This window comes from Mobula birostris, chromosome 31 (assembly GCF_030028105.1).
Source record: "Mobula birostris isolate sMobBir1 chromosome 31, sMobBir1.hap1, whole genome shotgun sequence".
Classification (NCBI taxonomy): Eukaryota; Metazoa; Chordata; class Chondrichthyes; order Myliobatiformes; family Myliobatidae; genus Mobula; species Mobula birostris.
The window spans coordinates 19628703-19642087 of record NC_092400.1 but is presented as its reverse complement, the minus strand read 5'-3'; the positions used below and the strand labels follow the sequence as shown (position 1 = coordinate 19642087).

The 13385-nt window shown below is 39.6% G+C and overlaps 1 protein-coding gene across 12 annotated transcripts in view; it reads right to left on the bottom strand.

The window, feature by feature from the left end:
• The window catches only part of kdm2bb (lysine (K)-specific demethylase 2Bb), a 245450-nt gene that overhangs the window by 124739 nt on the left and 107326 nt on the right, over positions 1 to 13385 (bottom strand). For all 12 annotated transcript variants that reach the window (XM_072247794.1, XM_072247787.1, XM_072247789.1 and 9 more), the window contains one exon: positions 10906 to 11032. In XM_072247794.1, the coding sequence (XP_072103895.1) occupies positions 10906 to 11032 (127 nt within the window). The remainder of the gene's footprint in view (positions 1 to 10905; positions 11033 to 13385) is intronic.

Sequence of the window (13385 nt, the reverse complement as noted above, 5' to 3'; positions counted from 1 at the left end):
AAGCTGTTATTGAATCATTCAGTGTGTGCTTTCAGGCTCCTGTACCTCCTTTCTGATGGTAGCAATGAGAAGAGGTGATGGGAGTCTTTAAAGAAGGATGCCACCTTTTTGAGGCATCACTCCTTGAAGATGTCCAGACACCAAAAGAATCAACAAACTCATTCGTAAGGCCAGTGATGTTGTGGGGATGGAACTGGACTCTCTGACGGTGGTGTCTGAAAAGAGGATGCTGTCCAAGTTGCATGCCATCTTGGACAATGTCTCCCATCCACTACATAATGTACTGGTTGGGCACAGGAGTACATTCAGCCAGAGACTCATTCCATCGAGATGCAACACAGAGCGTCATAGGAAGTCATTCCTGCCTGTGGCTATCAAACTTTACAACTCCTCCCTTGGAGGGTCAGACACCCTGAGCCAATAGGCTGGTCCTGGACTTATTTCCTGGCATAATTTACATATTACTATTTAATTATTTATGGTTTTATTACTATTTATTTATGGTGCAACTGTAATGAAAACTAATTTCCCCCGGGATCAATAAAGTATGACTATGACTATGCTACTATGGCTAGTGCTCATGATGGAGCTGACTGAGTTCACAACTTTCTGCAGCTAATTTTAATCCTGTGCCGTGTCCACCCCTCCCCCCCCCCGACCCTATATCAGACAGTGATGCAGCTGGTTAAAATGCCCTCTACTGTACATGTAGAAATTTGCAAGTCTATTTGGTGACATACCAAATGTCCTCAAAGTCTGAACAGAAATATAGTGGCTGTCATGCCTTCAATGTAACTGCATCAATACGCTGGGCCCAGGATTGATCCTCAGAGATGTTGACACCTGGAAACTTTAAATTGATCACCCATTCCACCTGATCACTCCATGAGAACTGGCGTGTGCACCCTAATCTTACCCTTTCTGAAGTCCACAATCAGTTCTTTGAGTGCAAGGTTGTTGCTCTTGTATGCTTTCTCGTCACCATCTGAAATTTTGCCAATAATAGTTGAGTGGTCAGCAAATTTATAGATGGTATTTGAGCTGTACCTAACCACACAGTCATGGTAGTAACAAGACCAGAGCCATGGCCTAAGCACACATCCTTGAAATCTGCCAGTATTGGTTACCAGCAAGGTGGAGATGTTTTTTCCAATCTGCACAGACAAGTCGTACAGACAAGAGGTACAGAGGCCCAGGTTTTGGAGTCTTTTGGTCAGAAATGATTGTGTTAAATGCTTAGCAGTCGTCAATGAACAGCAGCCTGACGCAAGTAATAGTATTTTCCAGATGATCCAAGGCCACGTGAAGAGCCAATGAGATCGCATCTGCTGTAGACGTACTGTGGAGATAGGCAAACTGCAATGGGTCCAGGTCCTTGCTTAGGCAGGAGTTGATTCTAGCCATCACCAAACTCTCAAAGAACTTCATCACTGAAGATATGAGTTACTGGACAATAGTCATTAAGGCAGCTCACCCTGTTCTTCTGGGGCTCTCGTATGATTGTTGCTCTTTTGAAGCAAGTGGGAACTTCCAACTGTAGCAATGAGAGACTGAAGATGTCTTTGAACACTCCCGCCAGTTGGTTGGCACAGGTTTTCAGAGCCTTACCGGTATATCATTGGGGTCTGTCGCCTTGCAAGGGTTCACCCCCTTGAAAGACAGCTTGACATCAGTCTCTGAGACAGAGATCACAGGGCCACTGGATGACACAGGGATCTTCAAAACTGTAGTTTTATTCTCCCTTTCAAAGCGTGAAGAAAAGGCATTGAGCTCATCTAGGAGTGAAGCATGACTGCCATTCATGTTGTTATGTTTCGCTGTGTAAGAAGCAATGGCCCACAAACACTGTCAGAGCAGGTGTGCATCCAATTCCACCTCTAACCTCAATCAGAATTGCTCTTTTGCTCTTGAGATAGCCCTCCATCAGTTGTACTTGACCTGAATCAGCCCTGAATAGCCCTGAATCACCAGGCATGAATGTCACAGGTCTAGCCCTGAGTAGACTGAATATCCTGTTTCATCCACAGTTTTTGATTCGGGTATGTACGGTATGTTCTCATAGGCAGATACTCATCTACACAGGTTTTAATGAAGTCAGTGACAATTGTGGCATATTCATTCAGATTTGAAGATGAATCCCTAGCCACTGTCCAGTCCGTCCACTCATAGCAGTCCTGTAAGCGCTCCTCCACCTCCCATGTCCATACCTTCCTGGTCCTCTCTATTGGTGTTGTGGTCTGCAGTGTCCGCCTATATTCAGGGAGTAGAAGTACAACCAGATGATCAAACTTTCCAAAATGAGGCATGGGATGCCATGGTACGCATTCTTGATGGTAGTATAACAGGGGTCTAGTGTACTGGCTCCTCTGGTTCCACAAGTGTTATGCTGGTGATAATTACTTAGGGACTTTTTAAGCTGAGTACAGGCCCAGAGCCAAACACTCCTCGTATGTTAACTCTTACACTCCCAGAATCATTCTCATGAACGTCCGGTGGACCACCTCCAATGCCAGCACATCTTTTCTGAAGTAAGGGGCCCAAAACAGCTTACAATACTCCAAGTGCAGTCTGACCAATGCCTGATAAAGCCTCAGCACTTATATTCAAGTCCTCGCGAAATGAATGTTAACATTGCATTTACCTTCCTAACCACTGACGCAACCTACAAGTTAAATTTTAGAGAATCCTGCATGAAAACTGAACACTTCTGATTTTTGAATTTTCTTCCCATTTACAAAATAGTCTATGCCTTTATTTCTTCTACTAAAGTGCATGACATATACTTCCCTACACTATATTCCATCTTTCAGTTCTTTGCCCATTATCGCAATATGTCCAAGTCCTTCTACAAAGTCCGCTTCCTCGACGGTACTTGCCTCTCCACCTAGCTTTACAGTCATCTTGACTACAAAACCATCAAATCCATCATCCAAATCGTTGATATACAATGTGAAAAGCAGTCCCAATACTGACCCCTGCAGAACACCCACTAGACACCAGCATCCAAACAGGAAAGGCCCCCTTTATTCTGACTCTTTGCCTCCCACCAGTCAGCCAAACTTCCATCCATGCTAGTATCATTCCTGTAATACCGTGGGCTCTTATCTTGTTAAGCAGCCTCATCTATGTCACCTTGTCAAAAGCCTTCTGAAAATCCAAGAAAACAAAATCCACAAGCTCTCCTTTGTCTATCCTGCCTGTTATTTTCTCAAAGAATTCCAACAAATTTGTCAGGCAAGATATCCCCTTAAAGAAACCATAATGACTTTGGCCTATTTTATCATGTGCCTCCAAGTACCCCAAAACCTCATCCTTAATTCAACATCTTCCCAACTTCGGGCTAAATGGCCTATAATTTCCTTTCTTCTGGAAGAGTGGAGTGACATTTGCAATTTTCTAGTCCTCTGGAACCATTCCAGAATCTAGTGATCCTTGAAAGATCATTATTAATGCCTCCACAATCTATTCAACAAACTCTTTCAGAACCCTGGGGTGTCCATCTGGTCCAGGTGATTTATCTACTTTCAGACATTTCAGCTTCCCAAGCACTTCCTCCTTAGTAATAGCAACAACACATACTTCTGTCCCCAACACTCTCAAATTTCTAGCATACTGCTTGTCTTCCACAGTGAAGACCGATACAAAATACTTAACAAGTTCATCTGCCATTTCTCTGTCCCCCATTACTACTTCTCCAGCGTCATTTTCCAGTAGTCCGATATCCACTCACGTTTCTCTTACTTTTTATATAACTGAAAAGAAAATTTTGTATCCTCTTTTATAGTATTGACTAGCTTACCTTCATATTTCATCTTTTCTCTTCTTATGGCCTTTTTAGTTGAATTTGTTGGTTTTAAAAAGCTTCCCAATCCTCTAACTTCCCACTTTTTTTTTGCGATATTATATGCTCTCCCTTTTGATCTTACGGTCTCTTTGACTTCTCTTGTCAGCCATGGTTGCTTCATGCTCCCTTTAGAATATTTCTTCATCTCTGGGTTATATCTATCCTGCATCTTTCAAATTGCACCCAGAACCTCCAGCCACTGCTGTTCTGCCACCATCCCTGATAGTGACACCTTCCAATCAACTTTGGCCAGCTCGTCTCTTATGCCTCTAAAATTCCCTTTACTCCATTGTAATGCTGATACATCCGATTTTATCTTCTCCTTCTCAAACTGTAGGGAGAATTGTATCATATTATGATCACTGCCTCCTAAGGCTTCCTTTTCTGTATGCTCCTTAATCTAATCAATTTATTACACAACACCCAATCCAGAATTGCCTCTCCCCTGGTGGGTTCAACCACAAGCTACTCTAAAAAGCCATCTTGTAGGCATCCTACAAATTGCCTCTCTTGGGATCCAGCACCAACCTGATTTCCCTCAATCTACCTGCACATTGAACCCCCCCCATGACAATCGTAACATTGTTTTTTTTTACATGCCTTTTCTATCTCCCATTATAATTTCAGAGGCCTGTATATAACTCCCATCAGGAGTTATATACCCTTGCAGTTTCTTAACTCTACCCACAAGGATTCGCATTCTTCCAATCCTATGTCACTTTTTCCACTAATTTTTCACTTTTTCATTCATTTTTTACTAACAGAGCTACCCCATCCCCTCTGCCTACCTGCCTGTCCTTTTGATATAACGTCCTTGGACGTTAAGCTCCCACCTACGATCTTCTTTCAGCCACGACTCAGTGATGCCACTTCATACCTGTCAGTTTACTTCACTCCATTAAAAAAAAAAATCCACGGAGTTAAGATTGTCAAATCCTGTCAATTTCCTAATCAATCTGTGTCTCTGAGTACAGCTGCTGAGGTTAAATTCCTGGAATAACCACTAGAAATCCGGATTTTTGATCCTGAAACAATCTCAAATGTTATTCTCTAGAATTTAAATTTTAAAGGATTGTACCAGTAATGGAAATCATATAACCCACCTAGATTACCAGGTCTTTTAGAATGGGAAATCTACCATAATTTTCTAGTCTGTTTTTTAGTGTGACTACAGTACACTTACACTATCATGGCTGATCATTAACAGCTACTTAGTTCAGGGTTAATTGGCCTCAGGCATCAATTCCTGGTATTGCCAGTGTTGCCCACATATGGTGAGTGAGTAATTTTTAAATCTTCACTGGCTATGCTGCATCCTTCTTGTAATGCAGCAAACAAAAATGAACGTCAATGGTCATCAATCCACAGCAAAAGTGATTGATCTCAAATGAAACAGGCCAAGCATGGCAATTGATAGAAAGACCCACTTTCTTTTTTGATGAACTTCCTCTTTTATTCCCCCCCCCACAAAAGCAAATCCACTACCAGTTCAGCCCATCAGTATGTGATTAAGATAAAAAAAATACTGACATGAAAAACTGATTTTCAATTTCAAATTAGCTGCACTCAAATTTTCTTTGCAGAGCAATTCAAATCAAAACTCAACCTGCTCTGTTCAAAGAGGCTACATAGTAAGGTTGAAATGTTTTGTATATATAGATTAGATAAAACATTAAAGTAGACACCACTCATGCAAAATCTGGATTAAATTTCAAAGTACTGTACACATGAATGCTTTTCCACTGAATTACTTACTCACTCCATGCAGACCCAATTAACATCAACAATAAAATAACAACACCATGTCTAATTTTCAAGGCATCTTCAAAATTGGTGAAGACAAATGCTGCAATAGATTTTTTCGTAACCAACTGTTACTCTTCATTGGATGTCAACAGGAGTGAGCTGCAGTGTCTTAATCTTGTAGATCTTAATGCAGTTTCTTGTAAGTATTCATTAGCAGTCTTCAAGCATCAATTTAGATACTTCATGAAAGTTCAAGATACAACATTTATGATCTTGAGAGTTACCTATCACTATTTTAGTAGCATACTATAGGACATCTTCTCCCCATCAAAACTAGTGACAATTTTGAAGGCTAAAAATGGTTCTGGAGGCTCACTAATAGCAAAATCATATTAATCAGGTGTTGAAAGGGAGGAAACGGACACTAGGACAGTTCAAGAGCAGCTTTACAAAAAATGTTGTTTTTAAGATACGTCGATTGAACTAGAGCGGGGAATATAAAGGATTACAGAATTTAAATTAAGTATCTCAACGTCACCCTATCTAAAGACTAAATGACTAAGGCAGCAAGGAGGGGAAGAAAACAGCACTGACAAAAAAAGACACTAATGGATTCCTCTCAACTCTGCAAGCTGCGACTACTGGGGCTGCTGTAGGCTAGTTGAGCCAGAAGGGTCTGGTACAGTGCTGTATCTCTAAATAAATAAATATGGATTAGTGTCAGTTCCAATTACTCACAACTTACATCAATATTTTGGCTGAGGGATCCAAATGTATTTCCAAGTTTGAAACAAAACTAAGAAGGAATACAAATGAAACAAAACTGTAGATGCTGGGTCTGAAACAGAAACAGAAAATGCTGTCAGCCAGCATCTGGGGACAGAGAAACAGCTGTTGTTTCAGGTCTGAAACCTTTCATCAGAAGTGGGAATGTAATGATAGGACAAAGCTTCAAGGGACAAGTTAAGCAAGTGGGCAACATCATAGAAGACAGAGTACAATGTGGGGGTGGGGTGGGGGAAAGAGGTTTGAAAGAAAAAATAGAAATTTAGAAAATAATCTATCAAAAAGGTAGGCAGGTGTGTCCCTGTTTGGTTAAAAAATGAAATTAAACCAACAAACCAGGAGATTTAGTGTTTTTATGAATAGAATTGAGGTACTGCAAAGGTACAAAGATCCCAATGAGTTATGTACAGACCTCTGAGTAGTAGTCAGGATACGAGGTATAAATTACAATAGAAAAAAGAAAAAGCATGTAAGAAAGGCAATATTACAGTGATCATGGAGGTTGCTGAAATGCACATACACTGGGGGGAAGAAAAAAGGCTGGTGGTGGAAACAAGAAAAGGAATTTGAGGAACACACACAAAATGCTAGAGGAACTCTGCAGGCCAGGTAGAAAAGAGTAAACAGTCGATGTTTCAGGTAGGCAGCCTTCATCTGATTAGGCAGCTTGTGAAGGAATCCTTAGTGAACAGTGACGTAATATGATGGGATTCACCCTGCAGTTTGAGAGGGCCACGCCAAAATTAGGTACGACAGGTTTACAGTTGAGTTAAGGTAACTACGGAGACACGAGGGTCAGAGTTGATTGGAAGGGGACCCCAGAAAGTAAGGTAGTGGAGCAGAAACAGTGGGAATTTCTGAGAGCATTTCTGGAGACAGCAGAATTTCATTTCGGGGGAAAAAATAGCAGACAAAGGGGAGAATGAGGCAACCATTACTGATAAGGAAGCCAGGGACAGCAGAAAACAAAAGAAAAGATGCATGTGGGAAGCCTTTAAAAACCAATAAAAGGGGAGAAAAGCAACACACAAAGTTGCTGGTGAACGCAGCAGGCCAGGCAGCATCTCTAGGAAGAGGTACAGTCGACATTTCGGGCCGAGACCCAAGGGGAGAAAAGATGATATATAGTATGAAGGTAAATTAGCCAATCATATAAAATATATCAGAGGAAAATAAAGCATATGTGGACATAGCATCTCAGGAACGTGATATAAAAGGATAATGGCAAACACAGACATGGCAGATGCTCAAGTGAGGCGGGGGGAGGAAGGGGGGAAAAGAGTTGAGTGTAGTGGCCATTCTAAAATTGTGGAAGACACTAACAATATGCCAGAAATTTGAATGTGTCAAGGGGCAGAAGTGAGCGTAGTTGTTATTACTGAGGGGAAGGTGCTTGGGAAGCTGAAAGGTCTAAAGGTAGATAAACCATCTGGCCTAGTGCTGTGAAAAAGGTTTCTGAAGAGATTATGGAGGCATTAGTAGGATCTTTCAAGAATCAAAGGAGTCAGTGAGTATCCCAGAAAAATGGAAAATTGCAAATACAACAACCCTGTTTAAGGGAGAAAGGCAAAAGACAGGAGTTAGCCTGACTTTCGCAGTTGGTAAGATTTTGAGTCCATTCTTGAGGATGAAATTTCAGAGTACTTGGGATTACATGACAAAATATGGTAAAGTCATCACAGTTTAAGTGGAGATGACAAATCTGTTAGAATTCTTTAAAGAGGTTACAAGCAGGTTATGCAAAGGAAAATCAGTGGACTTCATTTACTTGGATCTTCAGAAAGCCTTTGACAAGGTAACACACAGGAGGCTGATAACAAGATCAGAGCCCATGGCAAGGTAGTAGTACGGATAGAAGATTGGTTGACTGGTTAAAGGCAAACTGGGGATAAATTGGTAATTTCTGATAAATAGTAGAGTGGTGCAGGGATCAGTGTTGAGAGTGCAACTTTTCACATTAATCTGGATGAAGGAACTGATAACATCGTGGCCAAGTTTGTAGATCATACAAAGATGGAGGAACAGGTAGAGTTGCAGAAGCAGAGAGGGGGGCTACAGGACTTGGACTAGTTAGGTGACTGGGTAAGAAGTGGCAGATGGAATGCAGCATAGGGAAGTGGAAAGTTATGCACTTTGACAGATAAAATAAAGATGTAGGCTATCTTGTAAACAGGTAGAGAATGCAGAAATCTGAGGCCCTTAAGTCCTAGTTCAGGATTCACTTAAGGTGAACTTGCAGGTTGAGTTGGTAGTAAGCAAGGCAAATGCAATGTCAGCATTAATTTCAAGAGGACTAGAATACATGCAAGGATGTACTGCTGAGGCTTTGTAGGGTGATGGTCATACGGTATTTGGAATACTGTGAGCATTTCTGGGACCTGTATCCAAGGAAAGTCATGCTGCCTCTGAAGAGGAGTTTCATAATGACTCCAGTAATGAAACACTTAATGCACGAGAAATATTTGATGGATCTGAGCTGGTACTTGGGAGTTCAGAAGGATGGGGGAAGTCTCATTGAAACGGCAAATATTGAAAGACTTGGATAGAATGGACATGAAAATGATATTTTCATTATTAGAAAAGTCTAGCATCTGATGCTAAAGCCTCAGAATACAAGGATGTCCCTTTAGAACTCAGATGAGAAGGAGTTTCTTCAGCCAGTGATGGTCAATCTGTGGAATTGCCATGAAGGTCTGTGGAGACCAAGTCATATGGTATACTTAAGGCAGAAATTGGAAGTTTCTTGATTGGGGTAAGGAGTTAAAGGATAACAAGGAGAAGCCAGGAGAAGGAGTTTGAAAAAGAATCAGCTATGAATGAATGCCAGCGCAGACTCAAAGAGCAGCATCCATCAAAAATTCTCACTACCCAGGTCATTTTCTTTTCTCGTTACTGCCATCAAGTAGAAGGTACAAGTGACTCTGGACTCACACCACCAGGTTCAAGAACAGTTACTAGCTCTCAACCATTAGGCTCTTGAACAAAAGGGGATAGCTATACTCATTTAAAGTCTCTGTTATATTGTTATTTCATGCTTGTCATTTATTGCTATTTATATCTGCATTTGCACAGTTTGTTTACAGCTTACAGTTGCTATTCCATTGATTTGCTAAGTATGACTGCACAAAAAGAATCTCAGGATTGTATGAGGTGACACATACGTACCCTGACAATAAATTTACTTTGAACTTTGAAGAGTTGATTAACCTAATTTTGCTCACATATCTTACAGTATAATATAAACTTCTCAGTCTGTACATGACCTGCAGAACTTTAATTTTTTCATTTTTACCCAATTAGAGTCACTATGATCTGTTTTCGTTTCCTGCTAGCCTATTTTCATAATTTGCCACAGGCAACACACATCGCATGCCTCCATAGTTTGCTATATTCAGACTTAAGACCCCAGATCCAGACTAAACTAAATCACAATCAATATTTATATAAAATTTTAACTTATTATTATCGCTGGTCCCAAAAGTGCCCTTAACTGCAAGACCAAATAGACTCTTTCTTATTACACAAGACTAGAACTAACAGAGCTATTCTTTCATTGTTTCCCGAACAACCTGAACTTGAAAATCATCTCTCATACATTTGGTAAATTGATCCTCCAAACTACTATTGTTCATGTTGAATACTTTATACTTCATTGTCGCCAAACAATTGATACTAGAGCGTACAATCATCACAGCGATATTTGATTCTGATCTTCGTGCTCCCTGGAGTACAAGTCGATAGTAAATATTAAAAATTTAAATTATAAATCATAAATAGAAAAAAGAAAAGGGAAAGTAAGGTAGTGCAATAAAACAGAGAGGCAGGTCCAGATATTTGTCTATAGACTCAGTCTATATGTAGATTAAACACTCCCTGACTCTCTAATTTATATTATGTCCTACATTATCGTTACTGTGTGAAGACCTACATTTTACTCCAACCAGTGTTTTCTACCCCATGCCATTATCTTAGCTCCACTAAAAAGCTTGTCTGAACTAGAATCTTTCCCCTTTTCTTTTAATTCCCAGTTGTGTGTGTGTGTGTGTGTGTGTGTGTGTGTGTGTGTGTGTGTGTGTGTGTGTGTGTGTGTGTGTGTGTATATGTATATTTTTGTTTGTTTTCTCTACTTTAAGCTGGAACAAGATGCTACTTTTCATTGGCACATCTTAAAATCAAGGCTTTTCAGCCGTAGCATCCTACTAAATTCACACTAATTACAAGGATACAAGGTGCCAGCAGGGGTTACTTACCATCAAAGAGCAAGAGTAATAGCTAATTATGCCCTCCCTAGATCAGACGTAGTATATTCCAGGAACCTTACTGGTTAAAATGGATCAACTATCACATGAGAAACCAGCTGGGCGACAAGGGATTAAATTAATTATTTCCACACAATCAAGCTATTTTTAGTCCACTTAAAGACACTGCATGTTTTATTGAATTTGTTCATGACATTTTGTGTTTATAAATACTGACAAAATAAATATCCTGTAACACAGCACATGAATATACACATTAATATTGCTTACCAATTAACATCGATTCCCTCTGGTACTGTTTGGTGAGATGAGACCGTTTTGTCAAACAGAACACATATCTTTCCAAGACATACCAGCACATTTCATAGTAGAAAGGATAACGGAACTTGGCATTAACCTGGGAAAAAAAACAAGCAATATAGGCTTAATGACTGCAAAAGATGGTAAAGAATAATATGCATTTTAATCATTATTGTATTGATAACTGTGGATTAATAGTTAATATTTACTATATGTAAATATTTTAGGTTAACAGTTTATAATGACAAATAATTCCTGAAAGGACCTAAAAGTAGTTATATTTTTTGCAACCATTTTCTTTAAGAGCAAGAATTGGTCTATTGGATACAAGACAATGTGAGAATACTACATGCAAGTTTGTGACCCTTTTCTCAACTCCACCACCCAAATCATTCAGTATTCATATTTCACAAATAAAAAATATGGAAGGATTGAAGAGACATGCAAATTAATAGGGTATCCTGAAAAAAAATTAATATAATTCAGTCTGACTTTTTTTTTTTAAAAAACACTTCCCAAGCAAGTTACCACTTTACACATTAAAAATGTAATAGGCAAGAGGGTAAGTTAGTAACATAGAGAGAGAGAGATAGATAGGAAAAGTTCCAAAGCAAAAATAATGGGAGAACATTCCCATCGTCTATCATTGTCTATCTGACAAGCTTCTGATTTGAAATTTCCAGGGGAGTATCAGCTAAATATGTAAGAGAGTGAAAGAGATTAATCTCAAAGGTTGAGGGAAAGGGTTTTCCTCAAAATGACGATGAAGGATTGAGAATTCTCAGGAGGTTCTCCCAGGGACGTTGGATTGGAATTTTATTCAAGAGCAACATAATTTACAAAACTGTGAGCATTTTTGCAACAGTATCTGCTGCACAATAGGGAGCTATTTTTATATTAATTACTTGGATTAATGTTGCAACTACCAGACAAATGAAGCTGAATTCTGTTAATCACTGCTGACAGACTACTTCAAAAGTCTACTATAGGTCTGCTTTTATGTCCAATTATTTTGTTAATTGACTTGGCTCTAGAACAAATTTTCCATCCCAGACTACCAATTAAATATCACAAAACAGAAATCCAAATTTAAAAATTTGTTAATAATGTACTGATAACACTAATCTTCCAAGCAGAGCCATGGATTATCTTTAATTAATATATAATCCACATTTTCACTTCTTCATACGTTTTCACTTCTTGCTCCCAAAGTTGTTGATTACTAAATAGGATTTGATTCAAACTTTCTCTTTAATATCTGGCAGGAATATTATCAATCAGTATTGACCATAGGTTTCTGTAAGCTTCTGAATGCTATCAGTCATTACAGCCAAGCCTAATTCTCTTTTCATCCAACACGCACTTCCAATAAAAGAGGTTGGCAACAATCATGATCGTGAGCGAGGGCTCCCTTTGTAACTGGTGTCACAAAAGCTAACTGACATACTACTGGAGTTGTGATTAATAATCACATTCATACTAAAGGTAGGATCTTTCTGGTCCATGAGGCTCAATTATTGATTGGTCCATAAGTGAAAATTTAACTTCAGAGAATGTATCCAATTTCATAAGAATTTAAAAATTAGATCCAAAAAACTTTCACTTGCAGGACAACGGACTGAAGAGACACAATGATTTACCCAAGTTTATCCAGATGAGTAGCTGGATCAAGAAGAACAAGCAGGTGATCTACCCATTACCCTGTGACAACATTGCTTAAATGCACTATCTTTCCTAGCGATTGTTTATCTGTGGATAACTGCCTGGATTTTGCCCAACATCTCCCTCTGTGGGAATTCATGATCTTCCCAAAGAGAAACAATCATCAATATTACTGCAACATCACTTAACAATGTCAAAGTTACATTTGCTTAAACTGAAGAGGTGCAAGCAAAAATCAAATTCTTGTGAAAAGAAATTGAAGGATTTCTGTACTTGCTGTACCCAGGATATCTTTAGGAAGCAGTGTCTCAGAAAGGCAGCGTCCATTATTAAAGACCCCCAGCACCCAGGGCAAGCACTTTTCTCATTGTTACCATCAGGTAGGAGATACAGAAGTCTGAAGGCACACACTCAGCGATTCAGGAACAGCTTCTTCCCTACTACCACCCGATTCCTAAATGGACTTCGAAGCTTTGGACACTACCTCACTTTTTTAATATACAGTATTTCTGTCTTTGCACATTCTTTACAGTACTAACACACCATCCCTACCGTGAAGCATGGTGGTGGCTGCATCATGCTGTGGGGATGCTTCACTGCAGCAGGCCCTGGAAGGTTTGTGAAGGTAAAGGGTAAAATGAATGCATCAAAATACAGGGAATTCCTGGAGGAAAGCCTGATGCAGTCTGCAAGAGAACCGTGACTTGGGAGATTTGTTTTCAAAGAAAACAATGACCCCAAGCATAAAGCTAAAGCTACACAGGAATGGTTTAAAAACAGCGAAGTCA